At 40.0% G+C, this 21,570-nt stretch overlaps 3 protein-coding genes across 7 annotated transcripts; 1 reads left to right on the top strand and 2 right to left on the bottom strand.

Moving 5' to 3' along the window:
* Positions 1 to 258: 258 nt before the first annotated feature.
* poli (polymerase (DNA directed) iota) lies at positions 259 to 5,346 on the bottom strand. Of its 3 annotated transcripts, XM_041041631.1 has the most exons (11): positions 5,160 to 5,346; positions 4,510 to 4,635; positions 4,248 to 4,412; positions 4,048 to 4,121; positions 3,871 to 3,940; positions 3,514 to 3,750; positions 3,099 to 3,277; positions 2,781 to 2,872; positions 2,538 to 2,671; positions 1,994 to 2,244; positions 259 to 1,579 (listed from the first exon to the last, which is right to left on the bottom strand). In XM_041041631.1, the coding sequence occupies exons 1-11, from the start codon at positions 5,251 to 5,253 to the stop codon at positions 779 to 781; spliced, it is 2,223 nt and encodes a 740-aa protein (XP_040897565.1). In that variant the 5' UTR covers positions 5,254 to 5,346; the 3' UTR covers positions 259 to 778. The 3 variants fall into 3 exon arrangements, with proteins under 3 accessions (XP_040897565.1, XP_040897564.1, XP_040897567.1); XM_041041630.1 differs by lacking the exon at positions 3,871 to 3,940 and having other exon boundaries at positions 3,975 to 4,121; XM_041041633.1 differs by lacking the exon at positions 3,871 to 3,940 and having other exon boundaries at positions 1,994 to 2,214; positions 3,975 to 4,121.
* Positions 4,037 to 15,742, top strand: zgc:152968 (uncharacterized protein LOC564848 homolog). Of its 3 annotated transcripts, none has more exons than XM_041041629.1 (16): positions 4,037 to 4,144; positions 8,921 to 10,482; positions 10,574 to 10,669; positions 10,827 to 10,935; positions 11,269 to 11,606; positions 11,739 to 11,882; positions 11,976 to 12,090; positions 12,173 to 12,244; positions 12,326 to 12,469; positions 12,647 to 12,760; positions 13,174 to 13,247; positions 13,366 to 13,470; positions 13,782 to 13,897; positions 14,062 to 14,200; positions 15,269 to 15,389; positions 15,602 to 15,742. In XM_041041629.1, the coding sequence occupies exons 1-16, from the start codon at positions 4,126 to 4,128 to the stop codon at positions 15,688 to 15,690; spliced, it is 3,357 nt and encodes a 1,118-aa protein (XP_040897563.1). In that variant the 5' UTR covers positions 4,037 to 4,125; the 3' UTR covers positions 15,691 to 15,742. The 3 variants fall into 3 exon arrangements, with proteins under 3 accessions (XP_040897563.1, XP_040897562.1, XP_040897561.1); XM_041041628.1 differs by having other exon boundaries at positions 10,824 to 10,935; positions 12,329 to 12,469; XM_041041627.1 differs by having other exon boundaries at positions 10,824 to 10,935.
* On the bottom strand, positions 15,526 to 20,567 carry LOC121184165 (UDP-glucuronosyltransferase 2A2-like). Its single transcript, XM_041041634.1, has 6 exons — positions 19,591 to 20,567; positions 19,200 to 19,348; positions 18,914 to 19,045; positions 18,073 to 18,160; positions 17,469 to 17,688; positions 15,526 to 16,764 (listed from the first exon to the last, which is right to left on the bottom strand). The coding sequence occupies exons 1-6, from the start codon at positions 20,312 to 20,314 to the stop codon at positions 16,479 to 16,481; spliced, it is 1,599 nt and encodes a 532-aa protein (XP_040897568.1). The 5' UTR covers positions 20,315 to 20,567; the 3' UTR covers positions 15,526 to 16,478.
* Positions 20,568 to 21,570: the final 1,003 nt, after the last annotated feature.

Raw genomic sequence — 21,570 nt, 5'->3', positions numbered from 1 at the left:
AATGTGAAAACAATATGAAAACAATGAACCTAAAGCTAAAGTCTTAATTTAGGCCCCCTCAATATTCTGGAGTTTAGTCTGACCCATGTTTACAAGGTCACTCCAGTTTTCCCAAATAATGTTCAAAGCACAGCATAATCAGTTTGTAGATGTTTTGAAATCAGTATTAAGCTTTATAAACAATATATCTTTATTTCAAAAATGGTGCTGAATATGAAAAATTCTGCATATTAACACTGAAATACAGGGGTGGCCAAAAAAACAGATACACTTCACAAAAAACCTGAAATAAATACCAAGCTGGTTTTTCTTTTTCTTTTCTTCTTTTTTTTTTTTTTTGGATTGTCAGAGATGTTGATTGAAATCGACTGTAGAATGTTGATGTTTAGAGACAGTACTTTTACAAAAAAATAAAATAAGATCTTAACTCTTAGCTAAGATCTACTCACTAGCTTCTTTTAAAAGATTCGAGTACTGTTGAGATGCTGCAGACTGCAGAAAAACCTTACTCAGCTCAGTTAAGAGTAATTTGTGAGGCTATAATCTGTTATATATGATTAATTAACTTAGTCACTGGTCACCAGAAACCAAAAAGCCTCCCCAAAACTGTTACTTGTTAAAGGGCAGTTGTAATGTTAAATATTTATTTTTATTTTGTCCACTCCCTGTATATATCACGTGCGATCAACTCAGTAGAAAATTTGAGATTTTCTTAAACTGAAATAACATGTTCTGTCATAAATGATCTTTAGCAGAGGTAACCTGTCAGCCTCCCTCTCTAACTGGGTTTGAAATACTTCAACAAACTGTTTGCCTGACTGCCTTTTCCTGCAGCCTTTCTGTCTTTGGTCAGCAAGCTTCTCGCTGGTTTTCTGGATGAGGGGGTCTTCAGGACCGGCTTCTGTTGCTTCCATTCAGACATCAGCTCCCTTTGGACATCCGGCGGAAGCTCAGAAAACACCTCAGGGTCCACATTTCCCGGGAACTCGCAGTCAGAAGACCGGGGTAATGACAGTCTCCATCCCTCCATGACGTTCTCTCCCGATAATGCACTCGTGCCTGGAGGCCTCTTGTGATCCACAGTGGTCAGTCTGTAAGATGGATCCAATTCGTTTACGGCCTCTTTTATGTCTTCGGTATTTTGCAAGTCTGTAAATGATTGTGGTGACTTGTTTTTTGTTATGTGGGGGACATCAGGGACTTCAACTGGTGCTGATGGGCTGGTAGAAGTGCTGGGAAGGGAGTTTACATAGGCAGGAGATAACAACTCCTTCTGGATTTCCACTGGGAGAAGCTTGAACACCTCTGGGTCGACATTTGGGGGCAACTGATGTGTCACAGTGTTGCTTTTTTCATCAGGGTCTGACCTCGCTGTACTGCTGTATGCTTTCCGAAGCGGAGGGTCTTCTACAGCAGCAACAACAGAGCTTTGTTTCCATTTCAGCCCATGTAATGCTGCTTCAGAGCTACAAGGGCTCTCTGTGGTTACTGTATTTTGTGTGGTACGTGGAGTAATCCTGCTGTGTGCGCTGAGCTGATGATCCATGCAGTGACTTTCCCCACTCAGAGAGGAATCATCCTATTGGAGAATAAAAGAGGAGGAGCACAAATGATTTCAAGAGATTCAGAGTGCTAACACTGTTTCTTAGAAAGGAAAATTCTGCAGGCTTCATTTAACAGCACAGTATGAAATAATCAGTTTAAATATCTTCTCAGCATAATGTAAAAGCACAGAGCATGGTTTCTGTAAATTCAGCAACTTAACACAGAATGCAGTTTAATACCAGCTTCATGATTATACCATTCAAAATATAAAAGTATGCTGTAAAACCAGTAGGGACAATAGGGTCTAGAATTATATATTGGCTTTTTTGAGGAGACTGAGGAGACTCAATATTTCTTAAAACTTTTCAAGACCTGCAGACACCATGATGGAGATGATCTGAATAATTTGAACAGTAAAAACAAGGCAGATTTCACTGCATTACTTCACCTGTCTTTGTGATGTGCAGATCTGTGTTCTTTTGGGAGATGTGCTATGTGTGAAGAAAGATGCTATGGAGCCCTTTCCGCTGGCGGCAGCCCCCCTGGTCTGCAGGTTGCTGAAGCACACGTTAATGAGGGTGAGGTGGAAGGCGGCGCTGCTGTCCACCATCTTGTGGAAAAGCTTCATGGCCAACGGGACCAGCTGCTCCACAGCTTCATCACTGCTGCCTACAGAGATGTTACAGGAAAACACAGGCACTACAGGAGGATGTGGAGATGATGAGAATGATTCTAACTGAAGACACACATTCACTGTTGTCACAGAGACCATAAAAAACAAAGGAAGGGGGTTTATGGACTAATTTTGGAATGAAATATGAAGACTTTGATTCCAAAGGACTCAAAATTGATACAGTTTAAGATATGAAGTTTAAGATTACTAGACTAGACTAGACTACACAGGCTTATCACATATGGTACATCTAGACTTCTATATATGTGAGCTTTTGAAGGTGGGATATTACAGTGTCCTTCCTGGCGCACAAGCTTACCAGAGATGATCTTCTGTCCTATGTGGTTGGGAATTGGACACTGCCGGCTCTCACGACTGAACCACTTGTTGGTCGCTGAGTATCTACGGATGGTGAGCCGGAAGGTTTGAGGCTGCCTGCCATCTTTATTCATCCTGGTTTTTAAACAGGTGATAAATGTTAGATTCAGTGGCTCGAGCATAAAATACCACAGTGACAGACTCAGTAATGAGGGGTTAAATAGGTCGAGAAACTGGCCCTGACCTTTCCACGAGACTGCTCAAGAGCTGTTGAATCTTTTCCAAAACTTCTTTAGTTGATGACATTTTTTTGAAGGAGTCTTCGTCACTGAGAGACTGAAACATAAAGAGGATACTAATTTGACCAGGACCAAGAAAAGCAACACTGCTGCAGCAAAATCCACTGTTGGAACAATCACACTTTAAGGTTATAGGTGGTCTCCAAAACTGTACCCCACCACCTACCTGCTTCCTTTGACTGACTGTCAACACATAGTGACAGATGACAAAACACTCCCTCAGTTTAAGTAGATAATGGTAATTTTAGGGACATCTAGCCTACCTGAGGGGCCCCAGTAGGAGTGACAGGTGAGTCATCAACACCAATGGCCAGATTCTTCAAGCGCTGGGCAACGGGACCTCCAAACTCTGTCACCAACTCATTCAAAGGGAAGCGCTGCAGGTCCTGGATGCTGACCAATCCCAGGGCTTGAAGTTTCTTAGCAGTTTGGTGACCCACCCCTAAGAAGTCATGATGGGAACATAAATTTATCATTAGGGAAAACTGATACAACTGACATGGGCCAAAGATACATCAGGGAGCTTTGAACTGAAAAATATTTAAGTAATAATGCCATCGATGGATTTTGAGACAAAGGGCCACAGACTTGTAAAAGGACCCCCACCCTTTCCACATAGGAGCATTCCACATATGAATAACTAATTTTCAGAGTTACACATGAGCTGAGCATGTATACCCGGGACTTTACGGAGACTGCTCAGGCAGCCCACGATATCGCTGAGGTTCTCCGGGAGCAGGGTGGTTTGCTGATTGGGTTTGAAGGTGCCAGACACCAGTTTGGCCAGTAGCTTGTTTGTGGCGATGCCGGCACAGCCAGTGAGACCCAGTTTGCTGTGGATAGCTTCTCTCAGCTCTGCTGCAATGTGTGAACCTAAAGCCAGCCTCGGGTAGTCACTGGCCGTAACATCTGCACCTGAGCAGGAACAGAAAAGCAGATGTTTATGTTATCTATGGGCGTGAAGACCAGAACATTCTCTGAGACAATTAACTTTTCATGTAGTGGGAAACTGAAAGTACAATGCAAATATTTTACAGGTTTTTGCTGCTTGGCTTGTTTCACAACTCATTTCCCAGTTTCCATGAGCCAGATGTACGCAGATATGCTGCAACACATCAAAGGGCACAAATGTGACTTACTGACATGGTTGTAGACGTTTCCTTTAAATGAAAATTTGTTAGACTCTGGTGTCTGTGCCAGCCTTCTTTCTACCATCTCTGTGACGTCCATGAAATTTTCATCAAAACCAAGCCTCTCTACCAGTGGACAGTAGGACATGAGGAGCTCTGAATGGAGGACAAAAAAAAAGGTAAAGTGATTTGAGTACAGAAACGTAAAATACACTAGAAGTTAGTTTGTATTAGAACAACATATAGATTTATTTGTGGATGTGATGTAGTAGTCTTGCTCACCTGTCACCTTATAGGACATCTCTCTGTAGTGTGTCAGGTCTTCTCCATTAACCAGCACCAGCTGAGGACATTTCTCCTTAGCATCAGTCACAGACATCAGTTTGGTGAGACCCTGCTCCCTCGCCACATAGTTACAGGTGACTATGATGTATTTCTGCTGAATACCTGAAGATATGAGAAACGTTACTGCACCAGAAGAGCATTCTGGGCTTCAACAGAAACAAATATGAGAATCAACTTTTATTCTATTCAATCAGTTTACCTAAAGGGATGTCTCTCAGTGCAGGGTTTCTGATCATTTCCACCTGAGCATAGAAGCAGTCCAGGTCAAAATGCAGAATGACTCTGTGTGCAGGTGTTGGTCCTGATGTCTTATTAAGGCTTGGACCTGTAACAGAGGTTGTTAGGAAGTTTATTATCCTAATGTTTTGGAAAATTATTTTTGGCTTCACCACATAATGTTAAAAAGTACAATACCAGATAACTGACAGTATAGGATGCTGATGAGGAGAGGGGGCACATAGGTATAAGCCACATGATTTTAAAAATATAAATACAGTAAGAATAAAGCATAATGAAACAAATAAATGGGAGAAGGCGCGAAGGACTTGCTGTACACGTTCATGGCGGCTCTTTCTTGCTTAAAGCACCTCCCTGAGAATAGAGGCTCAAAGTGCGAGTGCAAAGGGTGGGAAAGATCATTTATAACCTTGAAAGCTTTACTCTTTATATTTAATTCACCTTTCTGAGAAAGACAGAAATATGAACTAAATACAAAGCGTGATTACAAGAGATTTTACATACAATGCATACCACCTGACACATACAGATGGCTGACAGTTATGTTTCTCACTGCATGTCTATAAAAAGCCATTTTATTAAAGAAACTGTGGTTTCAGTTTCATAGTTTACCAGGAGCAGCAACGGGGCTGAGCAGTGCTGAGTCCACGAAACCGCTCCTCCACTCGGTTTCATCCTCTTCCACCTCATCCTCGCTATTGTCCATGTCAAAGCACGTAAATCTGGCGTGTTCTGCAGATTTTAACGAGCCAGATAACGCTGCTGTTGCTGTGTTTTCGGTGAGGAAACTGTACCAAACAGTGAAAATACTCCTTCTTTGCGGGTCCCAGTTCAGTTTGGCACAGCAGTGCCATCTGTCGACTTGGAGGGTTTACTGCTACGAATGAACTGCAACAAAGTGACACCAAATGGTCCAAACATCAACTTTATTTAAAAAGCAAAAACAAACAAACAAAACACCTGGTTGGAATAATTAAAAGGAAAATACACACTACAGAGAAGCTGGAATCACGAAATGATTGTCTTTCATGAGACCAAAAATAGTTCGATGTCAATCAGCTTATTGATTAATTGATTTATTGTTTCAGCTGTATTTTTATGTACTGTTGGGTAGTTTTACTCCAATTCACATATTAAAAGCTCTGATGAATGAAATCAGAGGGGGAAAAAATAGACGCTGCTTACGACAACAGAACTTGCCGAAGAATAAGCAGGTTCTTAAGTTTTAACCTATATCAAAGTAATTTATTGGTAATTCTCAGTGCATGCAATGGTACATAGCAAACGGGAACTGCTAATAGGCAATTCGGCACAATTAAAAAACCCACAATCTAGCTCACACTATACTTCCTGTCGCTCTCATTATCTATCTAGTTACATAATAAATGTAATTTTGATATAAACAAAGACTTTTAAAGTATAATGCAACATTATCCAAAAGGGGAAAAAAATCATTATACTGATATTTGATCTCATAAATGACGGGCTAAAAAAAAATAAATGAATGAAAAATAAAAGAACGGGTCTACTTTTACGACGATGCTATGCTCTGATTGGGCTACTTTTGAATCAGTGAACTCTGGCAACTCTGACTGCAATTAACCACACCAAATAATGTAAATCAACTCATGGCATGAAAAGATTTTTAATTATCATTTTATTAAATATGTATTATGTCCGAAATATACATATTCAGGGTTATTTCAACGTTTTAGCTACAAACGTCTTTTTAACGGTCGTCTCGCGACCTGGACAGAACCTATATAAGTACGGAGGATGTTCCCTGCCTGTCACTTGGATACACCAGCTGTTGGCCGACGGGTAATTATTCAAACTAAACGGTTTTTTGGTGTGCTTCTTGAAAAGTGGCGTCTTTGGAGATGTTTCCTTCGTCTGGTCTTTTCGCTAATTTAACCTGTCCTTTCTCGAAACGTGGGGTTTGTGAGCGGCCTCACTGTTTGTACAAACATGGCAGGGAAGTGCGGCATATATTTGGTGCCTCGTATAAATCAGCGAAATTCAACTCAGCAGGTTAGTGTTTTGAGGTATGCTACAGCTACCTTAGGTGCACGTTAACTTGTTATGCATATTAAACACTTTAAAATTCATATAAATGGTAAGAAATACAATTATACTCTAGAGTAAAGGGGGTTTGACGATACTTTTCAACAAATTTTTGACAAATTTCAAAAGTTTTGACTGAATTGAAGTAATAATCTTACACTTTTTCAACTGAAAACTTCTTAACTGTTAAATGCATGTAAGTCGAGCGCATACTGCATTATTTAAAATCGAAACTAACCACATTTCTGGATCCATTACTACCAGAACTATCATCATTTGTGGTTCAGGGCCTTACAGTCTTTCGTTCTTCATTCATCTCCAAAGAGGCAGTTTGCTTGTTGTAAACCACAAAGGCACATAAAAACAATGAATTTGTACACACAAATTATATATATATATATATATATATATATATATATATATATATATATATATATATATATATATATTTGTATGTGTGTGTATATATATATATATATACAGTCGTCCTCAAAATTATTCATACCCTTGCTAATTCTTGTGATTTTTGCATTTAGTGATGAAATTAATGCATGTTTTCAAATTTGTGTATCAGGTATATGTGACCAACAACTGAAAGAATGACAACAATACAAAATTCAAAAAAATATTTATTTCTGGGGTATTTTATCATTGGAGTCCCAAAAAATGCCATGTTCAAAATTATTCATACCCTAGTCCATGGTCTTCATTCAATAGTCAATGGCATAGCCTTTATTCTTTATGACTGCTTCCAGACGATTCCTGTATGTGTCCACAAGCTTCCTGCATGTCTCCTGTGGGATGTTGGCCCACTCTTCCTTGGCGAAAGCTTCAAGCTGGGTCAGGTTGGTTGGTTTCCTCGCCATCACTCTGGTCTTCAAGTAGTGCCACAAGTTCTCAATGGGGTTGAGGTCAGGACTCTGACTTGGCCATTCCAGGACATTGACATCATTGTCCTTGAACCATTTCTTCACTATCTTGGCAGTGTGTTTAGGATCATTGTCGTTCTGGTACATCCAGTTGTGGCCAAGCTGGAGTTTCATAGCAGATTCCTTCACATTGTCATCAAGTATCCTGATGTAATCCTCCTTTTTCATGATACCTTGGACCTTGACAAGATTCCCTGTGCCACTGGAGGAGAAACATCCCCATAGCATTATGCTCCCACCACCGTACTTGACAGTGGGCACAGTGTTCTTTGGCCTATAGGCTTCTCCTTTCTTCCTCCAAACATATTGAGCATCCATATGGCCAAATAACTCCAACTTTGTCTCATCAGACCACAGGATGGTTGACCAAAAGCTGGGATCTTGTTTCAGATGCCGTCTACAAAAGGCCAGGCGAGCTAACAGATGTTTCTTCCCAAGTAGCGGCGTCTTCCGAGGTTTATGTCCATGGAGACCTCCTCTGTGCAAGACTCGCTCAATGGTGGACCGTGACACCTTTGTCCCTGTCTGGTCAAGCATTTCAATTAGGGCCTTGGTTGTGGTCTGTGGGTTTGTGTTGACCTCTCGGCAGATTTTTCTCGCAAGTTTGGGGGACACTTTGCGCTTCCGGCCACGCCCACTGAGGTTTTTAACAGTGTTGAACTTCTTGTGCTTCTTGATGATGCTCTGGACAGTTGAAACAGGGACATCATACTGCTTGGAAATGGCCTTGTAACCCTTTCCTTCACTGTGGGTACGAACAAGGCGCTGACGTAGGTCCTCGCTGAGCTCTTTCTTCTTGACCATGATGACCAGAAATTGAGAATGACCTGAACACTTTTCCCCTATTTATACTCTTCTGGAAAGATGTCTTTTTTTGCTTTAACATTTAGCCCACCATCTTAAATAAAAGGTTTTATTCCATGGTGACATCTTGCAGTAACTACTGGACAAAAATTACCACATTTGCCACATTTTTGTTGAAATATTGTCAGGGGTATGAATAATTTTGAACATGGCATTTTTTGGGACTCCAATAATAAAACACCCCAGACATACATATTTTTTTGCATTTTGTATTGTTGTCATTCTTTCAGTTGTTGGTCACATATACCTGATACACAAATTTGAAAACAAGCATTAATTTCATCACTAAATGCAAAAATCACAAGAATTAGCAAGGGTATGAATAATTTTGAGGACGACTGTATATAGGTGTGTGTGTAAATGCATTTTTTTTCTCTTGCAATACCAAGTCGCCAAGTGAGCAGTGCCACATGCTGCTAACTTATTTTACCTAATAAATCTCAATCAGTATCATGTGCCATCATATCACTAATATGAATAAGAAGTCTCACTTTACAGCATATTCCCTTTTAACAGGAGTCCAAAATGGCTACCCATCTTCTGTCTGTGGCGCACCAGTGAGTGATCAGACCAGCAACGACTGCCTCCAGGAACTGGACCAGCTCAACAAGGAGATTGAAACTGTAAGCCACGAGGTGGAGAAGGAGCAAAGACGACTGTCACGCTACCATACCACACACTCAGACAGCAGAAACACTGCATCTGATTTCTCTGTTTCCAAGTCTGAGACTGCAGATACACATGTAGACGGGGGTTCTTATGGACTTTCTTCATGCACAGAGTTTATAAAGACAGGCTCCCAAGCAAGGAAATACGTGGTTGACAATTCAAAACCACGGACTGATTTGGAATATGACCCCCTTTCCAACTTTTCTGCTGGTTTGCGGCAGAAAGGGAAAAATGGACAGGGTTTGAAAAGGGAAAGAGACGTACCTTGTGACCAAAAGAAGCCTGTCACTCAGACTCAGCTTTCCCAGTCGCCACTTCCAGAGCCACTTGATGACTCTAATGAAGATGGCATCCTGATTATTGACGTTCCTCCCTTGCCTGACAAAAAAAGAAGCCGAACTCAGAAACTTGACTGTATTGCTGATAAGTTCCAGGGTACAGTGGAAAAATTGAAGGAACTCAAAACAGCACCTGTTTTACGTAATTCTCCACAGAAGTGCAAAGTCACATCTCCATGTGCATCAAGTGAAAAAGTGGATAAAGTTTATTATCATTGTGGTGTTCAAAACAATCAATATCTGTCTACTGTGTATGGAAACGATGGATGTGAAATTATACCAGTTGATGAGAGTGTAGTTGACTTAACAGGATGTTCAGAAGATCTAGTACGTAAATGTCAGAAAATTACTTATCAGGCTGCGGAAACAGACGTGGAGACCAGTCTTGCAAGTCATCTGGCCTCCTCAGACCAGCAAGACCAAAGTTGGAACAGCCAGAGATTGGAAGAGGAAGAAAAGACTTTTCAGGTTGAACCGACTCAGTCTGAACTGTCCTGGAGTGTGGAAATTAATCCACTGCAACCTCATAATTTTCTGTCGAAGAATTCACTTTTTTGTAATGTTGCGGCTGTAAACTCACCAAACAGGCAACACACCAAGCAAGCCGAATCAAGAGATCAACCAGCTCAGAACGTAGTTGCTAACTACTGGTCTCCCAAGCAAAGAATACCATCATTGGTGCCAGGCAGCCAGAAAATGTCAAGCACAATACCAGGACAGATGCAGGGCACAGCTATCATTACCCAGACTTCATCTGCAAGATACCAAGGGCAAGTAGAACCAGCTTCAGGCAGCTACCAGTTTCAAACTCTGCACCCTTCATCAACGTTGGCCAGATCACATTTGACTAACAGAGCTGAATCATCACCATTGTCATCTGAACCCACTGAGCAGCTTTTGTTCAAGGCAGGTAATGAAGAAATTATAATCATCATCTCCAGCTCAGATGAGGAAGAGCTCAACTATTCAGATGTGGAACTGTCGGATAGTGACCCAATGGAAGAATGCTACAGGATCTTCATGGAGGCAAATAATGAGCACAAGGGAAATGAAGAGCAACCTGGTGTGTTTGTAAGTATGCTGAAGGTACTCCAGATCCAAGATAAAGACAGTTTTTTTTCCAACAGTGAACAGATCTTTCCCCTCACCTTGTCATTTTTAGGTTGGAGCCATGGATGTGGAGAAGCCAGAGTTTAACATCACACCCCAAGCATTACCAGCAAAGAAGAGGATGGCTCGTGAAGTCAAACATACACAGGTACATACTGTAAATACAACACAGCCAATCTGCACTAAGGGACATGTAAAAGGTGGTGGCTGTATTAACACATTTGAAATTGGTGTACATGTTAGTAAATGATGCAATGCCAGTGGCAAAGAGCAGACCTCAACCCCAGGTTTTGGTCCCCCAGCAGGTACAGCAGAGAGCCTCCGCCACCTGTCAGAGGAAGCCAGAGACCCAGACTACTGCTTGTCTTCCCACTCATACCCCAGCAAACACACAACCTGCTCCTGTGCAAAACGGTAAGCATCTGTTGTCTGTACTGGACTAGATGTATTTGTTCATCTTTATCCTTTTCTCTCAGAAAGATTGTCATTAAACTGTCAACATCAAATAGCGTTCAAATACAAAAGTTAAATAAAATGTGGGGAAAAAGACAGTGCAAAGTCATTGTCTAATACAAAAGATAAAGCCTTTATTAAATTTGTTAATTTTGTGCCATCACATCTGACATGTCTTCACAGATGTAGATCAGCATTCCATTCCTGTCTTTGAAGAACTTTTAGTACAACTTCTTTTTGTGGTGTATTGTAGTATCTTTGCATCATATCTGCCGGTGTGTTCTTATCATACAGCTTACATGAACCACCTATCTTTGGGAAATGTGATCGACGACGACTTGCACTTGATCCTCCCAGAGGGCACCGTCCCTCTGCCTGTTACTTCAAGTTCCTGCCTATTTACTTCAGTGCTGACCCCAGTCACTCAAGTGTATACGAGCGCTGTCAGTGTCAAACAAGTATACTATTCAGATGCAGATGCCCTTGTGCCAAGATACCGCACTACAGCACCTGTGCGCATTCCTGCTCCAACACGTAAACCTTCACCGACCTCTGCTTTGGCACCCTCAAGTCCAGCTGCCTCTGCTACCCCTCAACCTGCAGTCAATGCTGCTGCTGTTGCTGCTGCGAGGGTAAGTCGTAAAACCAAAACTACCATTGCTATTTTGTAGACTTGACTTGAACTAAACTTAAATATGGAACAAAGTAGTATTTTATTAATTTTAATACCTTTTTAAATATTGATAATTCATTTACACGTTCAGCCACCGCCTACTAAACGTAAACTGAAGCAACAGTGTGAGGCCGCCAAGGTCAAAGTGCCACATGATGTCCGACAGCGTTATGTCAACATGTTCACTGAGGAGTACCTTAAAATAACAGCCAATGCCAATGATGCTTTTGAAAAGGTGAGTATAGATAGGTAAAGGTCATCCTAACTACACTCATTTATTCACACATTCGCACATTTATTCTTTTTATGGTTGTTTTATTGCTGATAGGCTGTTGCTGAAGAGAGGACTTTGTACAATCGCAGCATGAACAAACTCAAATACCAGAGTGCTGCAGTGAATGCGCTGAAGAGGCTGAAGAACCAAAGTGCTGTTTCAGCTAAAGGTGAGAATCTCTGGAAACTCTGTACTGTTCTTGATTAAATGTATAAATGATGCTGATAAAGACATAATTTGTTCTGGTGTAGATGAAAATGAAGACAGCAGCCAAAGATCCAAAGGCAACATACCACTTAACCTGAAGAAGGTGAAAGGAGAAGGTGAGAATTAGATTCCTCTGAATGTATTTATCATTCCACTAAAATCTTTTGACAGCTTCTGAGCGTATTTATTTCTTCCAGCAGATGATATGACATTGTATGAGAGTTTGAGGGATTACATTTTGTCTGAGGAAAGCCTGATTGAGAACAACTATCCTGTCCAGCACCCAGAGAAACCTGGTTCTGCTGCTCTTTTTGCTGACAATAAGAAAGGCAACACAGACTGTAAGTAAAAACATTGTACTCTGCAGTCAAGTTCCCTGAAAGGGCAAGCTGATGCTGTTCTCATATTGTATCACTAGAGGGCACCTTTAACTTGAGCTGTGATTGGAGTGAGAGTTACAAACCTTGGCACATTTCTCTCTGGTGATGAGCTTTTTTTTTCTGCTTTTTTGGTAAAAGCCCGCAAGCGGATCTGCTGCCGGTGTGGGGCCACATACTCTGTGAGCCAAACAGGCAAACACATTCGCAAGGAGGAGTGCAACTACCATTATGGGAGAGGGGTTAAGCATAGAGGTGAGTATGCCACTGTAAGGCTGCAACTGAGTTACTTTCCCTCAGATAATCTGCCAATTATTATTTTGTTAACTGTTTGGTTTATAAAACATCTGAAAACAGTGAGAAATGCCCAACTCATTAGCTTAGCAACCAAGGTGATGTTATCAGATGTCTTGTTTTCTCTGCCCTGCAATGGAGAAACCCAAAAATATTCAATTTACTATAATGTAAGACCAAGAAAAGCAACCAAGTCCCACATTTGAGATCTTGGAACAATTTTAGCATTTTGGCTTAAAAAAATGGCAAATGATTAATTGCAGATTAAATTTCTGCAATTAAATTGTTGCAGCTCTATACCATTGTTTTATACTTTGAAATAAATGATGGTATAAGGTGTGTGAAACATCTGGGATGTTTTGAAACTGTTGCAGTGCCAGGTGGTGTGGAGACCCGCTACAGTTGCTGTGAAGGAGTCATGGGAGCACCTGGATGTCAGGTGTTTAAGGTAGGAAAAGTCACTGAGAGTGAGAAATTTCCATAACTTGTAAGATGTTCTCTTGTACCAACCTTTTTGATTTTTTTTTTTTTTGATTTTTTTTTTTTTTTTTATAAATCTTCAACAGTTGCATGTCCATGGTTCCCTCAGCCTGGATGGGTTTGTGTCTACCATCCCCAGATATCCCTCTGATATGAGCTGTCCTGGGGTCTACTCCTTGGACTGTGAAATGGTGATGTCAGCTTCTTTAAACTTTTTTTTTTTTTTTTTTTTTTTTTTTTTTAAATAGAGATTTTCCTTATGTTGGGTACTAAACCTCAACTGAAGCCTGTATATAGAGGGATAGAGATTAGAGTATATAGGAGAATATAGATTTTAATATGTGTTCTATTCAAACTAAGAATGAAAAGTTTTACTCCTTTGGTATGCAGGATTGTGTTTGATGTCATCAGAGCTGATGATTCACATTGGGTAGGCCTTCACTCAGTCAAGCTTCAGTATGCATTGAAAACATTAATTCTGTGTTAATGTTTGTCTTCATAGTGTTATACTGTTCATGGTCTGGAGCTGTCCAGAGTGACGGTGGTCAACTCTAGTTTGCAGGTTGTCTACGACACCTTCGTCAGACCTGATAATGAGGTCATTGATTATAACACCAGGTAATGTTATAGGATTGAAATCACAATACACAGTTCTGTTAAATGTAAGATTCAATGTTCAGTAAAAATTCTAGGAAACAATAAGAAGTGGTGTTAGCTTGATGTTGAAAGGTTGGGGGGAGCCATCTGCTCTTTCTATAGCTTGTGACATTTTACCTGTGTAGGTTTTCAGGCATCAGAGAGGAAGATGTGAAGGGTAACAACACTTCCCTCAGAGAGGTGCAGGAGACCTTATTGAGCTTCATTAGCGCCGACACCATACTGATTGGACACGGCTTGGAAACAGACCTCTGTGCCCTGAAGGTGACTAAAAGCTTTTCTGAACATTACTGAGTTCCTTAATTTTTTTTCTCTCAAAGCTGCTTTCACAATGTTGTTTTGTTTTTTTTTTGTTTTTTTTTGCAAATGGTCTCACACACGGTAATCAACTCCTGGGTTTATGCTTGTTTTATGTTTGCATAAAACAAGAGACAGTCACATTTCAACATGGTCGTCTGCCAAATTTTAAACACCAGTTACCCACTAAGAGCCTTTCTTTTAATGTTATTTAAACTGTTGCTTTGAATGCCATGTTTTCTGTTTGTTGTTTTTAGGAATTTTTTTTAGCAGCAAAATACACCATCAGAAACAATCAACAGGGTCCTGTAGGATTTGTGCCATTTTCCCAGGTAGTTGGTAGATAAGGTGGTGGTCTTTTGATTTATCTATCATGTACAGGGTGTTGACAAAATAATGTGAACATCTCATGAGAAGGGACCAGCTGGTGTAATTTTGTAATCATTGCAAACTCTGCTGAAAAAGGTGAGTGATGTTGGAAGTTAATTAGTGATATCTGTCAAGTATGAAGCGGTTTTACAGTCCTCAGTTTTTTTTTAAGGTCACATTAGAAAACTATCAGCTTTGAAAACAGCTAAACGGTTTTAATATTTTTTTCAATAACCTGTCAGTGACCAAGAGGAACAGTGGTCAAATGCTAAAACTACATCCTGTTCTTCCTTCTGTAGAAGTCGGTTACAGTGAGGCTAATTTTAATAACTATATGCTGGTGGGTAGCTAGCTATATAATATATCAAGATTTATTTGATTATATTTTATGTTAATCTAAATTCAGATGAGTTTCTATCTCAGCTGTCAGATAGATGTAATGGGGTAAAATGTACGATTTCCCTCTGAAATGTAGAAAAGTAGAAATAAGGTGGTAGTAGTACTGTAAAATTGTATTTAGTTATTGATTAACTCCACACCAAAGCTAAAAGTTATGTTTTGTTTTTTTTTTTCCCCCTCCCTGAAATGATTATTGAGTAGTTTTTACAGCCCTTAAGAGGCTTTACCAGGTGTTTAGAGCTTCAGATATCTCCCTCTTTGCTGTAGTTGCTCCATGGGATGGTAGTAGACACATCAGTGGTCTTCCCCCACCGTCTGGGCCCCCCTCACAAGTTGACCCTCAACAGTCTCACTGCTGAATACCTCCGGAGGATCATCCAAGAGAGTGGTGGGTCACCATGGAATACCTACAGCCACCATACAAGCCTGTTCTTTATCTGAATCAAAATTTAAATCTGAATAAAGACAAAATCACAATCATACAACATTTGAATGTAAATCTCACCAAAACCATATTTGAAGCAATATAACTGATTTATTCATGAGGATGTTGACTCATTGTTTGCATGTGTTTACATAATGTATTACTGTTTCTCCCAGTTTGTGGCCATGACACTGCGGAAGATGCTGTTGCCTGCATGGAGCTTATGTTGTGGAAGGTCAAAGAAGATGGAAAACTGAAAAAATGATGGAAATAAAACTAAATATAATCCCCACACTGTTCACATATGACATGATAAATGCTGTTATGCAAATGTGTGTAGCTCTGTTCTGAGTATCTGGGGGGGCTGTTTATTTTTTTTAGTTTGATTACATCACTTGATTTGTGTTATAATACAGTGTTTTCTGTATGTTAAAGTTTGAGTTGCAGCCCGTGTGTCCATGCATAAATATTTGTGATCGTGCTGGAGTGTGCTAAGAGACCCTGAAGCAGTGGGGTGTATTATTTAAGTAAAGGCACAGAATAAAATCCCTCTGTCTGTTCTTTTTTTTTTCCCTTCCCAAACTTACATTGGCCAATGACAGTCCAGCTTTTAGTGTTAAATTGGCTGCAGGTGCAGTTGTATAAATTGGCATGCACCTGTGAGGAGTTGCACTAATTACTGGCTATACATGAGGGAACAAATGAGAAATTTAGTCTTGTACTAGAAATCAAATACATGCTGTTTGTCAGTGTAGTGGATTAAGAGTGTCTTTACTTCAGGTTTTTGAGCCTGTGGTAGTAAAATAAGTGGAACAAACAACAAAAGCAATATTCCTCTTTAGCTACAGATTACTATCCAAACCAAGGAGTTTAACTAGAAACCGGATTCTGTAAGTTTGCTTTTTCCATGGCTTAAATTTTCTGCCCCTAATTTGTTTCAAAGCAAGAACATTGTGGTTACTTTACATGCTTTAGATCAACATGGCATCCATTGAACTATTGGTCTTTTTTTCAGCAATTACTTCTTTACAAGCTACTTTTGAATTCAGTCCATCACTCAGCCTTTTTCTTTGTCTTTCCCTTTCTGGCACAGCACCTCCGGAAGCAGAAACTGCACATCTTGATGAAGAGAAGAATGAGCAGCAGAGTGACAGTGAAGAGGAAAGCCAGGACATCCAGGCTGTGATACTGGTACCAGGTAAGTTCATGCGACTGGACCCTTAAGTGCTTAGCTCCATTGTTTCTCATGGTGAACTCTATCCAGAATATGGCTTCGTCCAGAGCACTCATGGGTCTATCATGGTGGATACTGGACAGCCGCATGGCATTCTCCTTGTACCTATGAACAATATATTTTTACATTTTTATACGTCAGTTTCTTTGCCTTACCAAGAATGGAAAGAAAAGGGTTGAATTTGTTTAGTTTCATGCATTATAAAACTTAAAACATGATATCTGCAGGTCTTTTCCTAAAATCAAAATACCTGAGAAACTTTTAAAAAGTCTTAAATTTAATCTACAGAAGTCTCAAAGGTTTCCTCGTGCCTGTTATGGGCAGTAATGTTAGTTTTGGTTTATGATTTTGAGCTGTTGTGGGACTAACGGCTGTTTTCATCACTGATTGACCAGTCAGTTATTTTTTTGATTTATTGTTTTGTCTAAGAAATATTTAAAAGAAAAAATGTGTAAATTGTCAGAACTTTTGAGAGCTAAAGGCGATGTCTGGTATGATTAGTGGATTGTGCTTAGAAACATTCATTGAATACTCACTCACAATCCGCAAATGTTGATTAACTAAATTAACTTAAAGGAATTCAGTCTTTTTTTTTCTTTCATTGGTTAATTCATACATGCATTGCTTGCTGCGTATCTTGATCCATGTCACATTAGTTTAAGATTGAAAGTGACTTTATATATTAATATATTCATTATAACATTACAACTTCTGTATTAATTAGAACACTCCAAAAAGGCAAAATGGCAAGAAAATATTTGTTTTAACAGACTGTGCGTGCTGGGTAAGTGATAGGTAAGAAAACTTACGATTTGTCATTGATAACGGTATTGATTGCATCTCTGAGGTCCTCAGTCTTCATGACGTTTAAGTCCATGATAACTGCTGCTCCCTTAGCCTTCATATGGACCATGTTTTCTGGCTGGTCAGCGAACATGGGGATGCCCACCATAGGAATTCCGTGGTAGATGGCCTCATAAATCCCATTTGTGCCGCCATGGGTGATGAAAGCTCTGGTCTTGGGGTGACCTGTACCAAAAATCATGTACAATATAAGGGTATGGAGGTAGGGACTAAAATCGGTACTTGCTGTCAGTGTAGTTTGCATTGTTTTCATAATTTTGAGAACAACAGCCATGACTTCATTTAACATAAATACAATAAGTTTCCATCATGAATATTTTCAATCTGCTTTTGTTTCTTTAGAAAATTAGATTTTGTGAGTTGAGTGAACTTTCATCAGTTCACTGCTACAGTGAGAACAACTCATGTTTTTAAGTTCTGAGGTGGTCTGAAAATCAAAATTTGAGTTAAATTAACTTTGAACTTTGATACCCGCTTTTATTTAAAGTAAAAGTCATGATGATTACTGCTGAAAGCCTGTTCTGAAGCTTTTATAAAAGCTTTACTTACCCAGCAGGTCATTCTGAGGGATCCAGTTGTATATTCTGGTGTTGTCACCCAGAGTCTCTGGTTTTTCTCCCATGTATCTCCACAGCACCTATAAACAACGGTAACATTATGTTTACACTAACACAGTGCTAATTTCATATCGTAATGTACTATATAGCATAGCGTAATGCTGAAATTATAAGGAAAATTATTGTTTTTTATAACAACTTTAGTACTTTTATTTGGAAAATGGTCTTTGGTGATTGTAGCATCAGGTGTACAATGTATGTGATTTACAATATCTAAGGATCACAAAAATCCCATCTTCTCCCTTCCCATCAAATCTTCTATCTATCTATATATATATATTTATATTTATTTTTTATTTATTTATTAACACTTTTGATTTTCCTTGCCTTACGTCCAGTGCCAATATCCCAATTCAACTAGAAAAAAAAAAAATTCCATGTCATCATTACCAAACCGTATTGGTTGTGTGTGTGCTGTAGTCCATCAACTGCAAATCATCTCTTATCTTATACACTATAATAAACTGTCAGATTAACTTCCAGCCCTCCAGGTAGGGGCTGGTTTTATTTAGTGTCAGTGTGATATGAATATAAATCTGAGACTAAATGTTAGTATCACAGTTAACAACTTTCTTCCTTCTTGTCTTTTTGCCAGTTACAGTGACTTTTTTTGAATGTTGGCTGGCAGAAATGGAAAGTACAAGCTATCTGCAGTTAATTGGCTAATACATGCAAAAACACTGATTTAGCTATGGTTATGATTCATAGCCATTAAAACTGCATTCAGGGGTCATTTAGGTTGATTTCACTTGGGACTGAGGGTGTCCCCTGACCTTTTGTGGGATCTGAGCGAGGGCCGAGGCGATGATGTTTGCCTTCTCTGTGGTGATGTTCTTGATCATGGATCCCAAAGTGAAGACCACGATGCCAGCGTCTCCTGAACTCTGCACAAATTCTTCCATATCCTTTAAGAGAAGAAGTACGTTATCATCCCAATGTAAACCAATGAGCACTGTCTTTCTTGCAGCATTTATAAATGACCTATTCTCTTCAGTCCTTGTGCCAGGAATATGGTGATGTCATAAAAGATTAATCTTTTAATAGTGGAGACAACGCTACCTTTGGCAAAGGTTTAGCAGGTCTGCAGTGGATCCCACCAACAAATTTGAAGTTAGGGAGGAAAGGACGAGGGAACTCGAAGTCCCAGTAGGTTCGTATCAGCCAGATGTCCGCCTTACCCATCACCTCACAGGCATCGGTGGGAGTCCCTGTCACAATGCAAAAGTAATGAATAACGGCTGCCCAGCATTGCCAGTACTTCAGATGAGATAGCTAATTTTCAAATTTATTTACTTAAAATGTCAAATGTTGACAAAAGTGATTGGATACAAAGACAGTGTAGTGAATCCAAAGCAATTAAACATCAGACAGTATGCTGCCCATTTAAAAAAGTAAAATAAAATAAAATAGTGTTGTTACACACAGCGGTTCTTGTAGCTGAACTGCTTACCTTTGATTTCAGAGTAATATTTATCTACTTCTTTCCAGTAAATGTTATTCAGGACAATGTCCTGCAGTGCATAGAAGAGAAAGTTCCACACTCTCTCTGAGAAGTCCATCTTGTCTGTCAGTTTACTCATAGCACCGGGGACAAAGGAAGGTGGAGCAGGTAGCTGACCACACTGCCTCTCCCAGTTGTTGGCTAAGGAAAAGCGGAGAGAGAAGACCAGGGGCACTCCCAAAATCTCTGCTGTTAAGTCACTGCCAGGCATGATGGGGTCAGCCAGGAGAAGGTCATATTTTCCCTCCTTCAGCTTCTTTAAGATGGTTTCTGATTTCAGCACGCCGTCCAAATACTGCAAAGAATACTTCATGTCGGTCTTCATCATATTCATGAATCTGATGTAAATCTGCAAGTAACTCATTTGATCCATCTCATACATGGAGAAGTGAAGGAAATCTTCAAGGAACTGTTCCATGTCCTCTTTTGAGACGGACACATCGAACGGTTCGTAGCGAAAGCGTGAAGACTCGTTGATGTTCATGAACATTGATGTGCTCGGGACAAGGACAGTCACCTGGTGTCCCCTGTCGATCAGCTTATCTAGCACAGGCTTCATGTTAATCCAGTGGCTGCCTTCAGTGTACCACACTAGAATGTTCCCTCCATTAGCACTCCATGTTGCACAAAGTGTCAGCAACACACAAATGGAGAGCCGCTGCTCCAACGCCATGGTGGCTGTTTGTCTGCTGTTTGCGAAAAGTCTTCTCTGGGCTGATCCTTTTCAAAATGTTCTTCTAGTGGAGTAATTATTAACAAAGCTGAACTCTGACTTGTAGTTCCTCTTTGTGCAGCATGACATATTAGATAACAGACGTAGCCCAAGCAAGTGGTTAGAGGTAAAAGGTAATGGCTGTAAAGTTAATCAGTATAAAAAAAGAATAAGAATAATCTCCAACCTCTACTAGAAAGCCACAAACAGAAAGTAAAAAAAAAAAACAGACTTCAGAACCCCTTGCTGTCTTGCTGTCAGCTGCGGAGAGATGGAGTAAAACAACACAAAAGGATAATGACTTCAGCTCGATGGGCCTGGACACAATTGCATAATCTGAGGAAGTTGTGCGAGTGTGTGTGTGTGTGTGCGCCTGTGGAAGAATTCCCCTGCATGCCACTGAAGTCAGGGAGCGAGGCCAAACACTTTTGTTTTAATGACAGGGGGAATGCATGTTTAATGTCATTTTAGGACTGTTAGTCTGTTAGGATTCAAAAACACTCTGTTTTCAAGGAACACTTCAAAAGTAGCACTAAGGTCATCATTTTTACCTTAGTTGTGATATTTTTGTACACCACCTCTGTGGCTCAAAGGCGAGCAGTGTCAGTCTCTTTGTACAAGCATTAACAACAAACCAACACTGGTGTCCCCAGAGGATGAAGTCAGATGATTTTTGTTGTCCCCTGACTTGTCCTTTACTGCCACAGAGAGGCTGACATTTTTGACTTTTTAGTGAAATGTCCTAACAACTATTGGACAGATTAACTTGAAATTTGGTCCAGATGTCCATGATACCCTTGAGCATGACTCCTAATGACATGTCCATCAACCCCACCTGTACCTCATGTTGACTGCTAATTGTTAGCAGGTTAATATGCTAAAGTGAGATGCTGAATGTGCTAAACCATTTTTGTAACTTTCCAAAAGCCATTACTCTGGAATTTACACCCATTTCACGTTGGTATTGGCCAACTGTGCAGAATTGAGAAAGAAACCAGGTTTTCTCTCTCAAGCTTCCTTTTTTTATTCTTTACACAATGTCTTCTGTCTGAATGCCTTCCAGGAGAGACAGTCTGAAAATGTGTGTTGTCATCCCCTTATTTAAATGCTTTTGTGCCTCCCCTCTCTCTATGACAGCCGGCTTTTCACTCTGCCTTCAAGTGTCGCCCGCAAAGCAACTAAAAACACATTAGATTTCCGGTTGGACAGCATGTTGT

Source organism: Toxotes jaculatrix, chromosome 7, assembly GCF_017976425.1.
Source record: "Toxotes jaculatrix isolate fToxJac2 chromosome 7, fToxJac2.pri, whole genome shotgun sequence".
NCBI classification, from domain to species: Eukaryota; Metazoa; Chordata; class Actinopteri; family Toxotidae; genus Toxotes; species Toxotes jaculatrix.
This window is presented reverse-complemented; position numbering and strand designations above follow the sequence as displayed.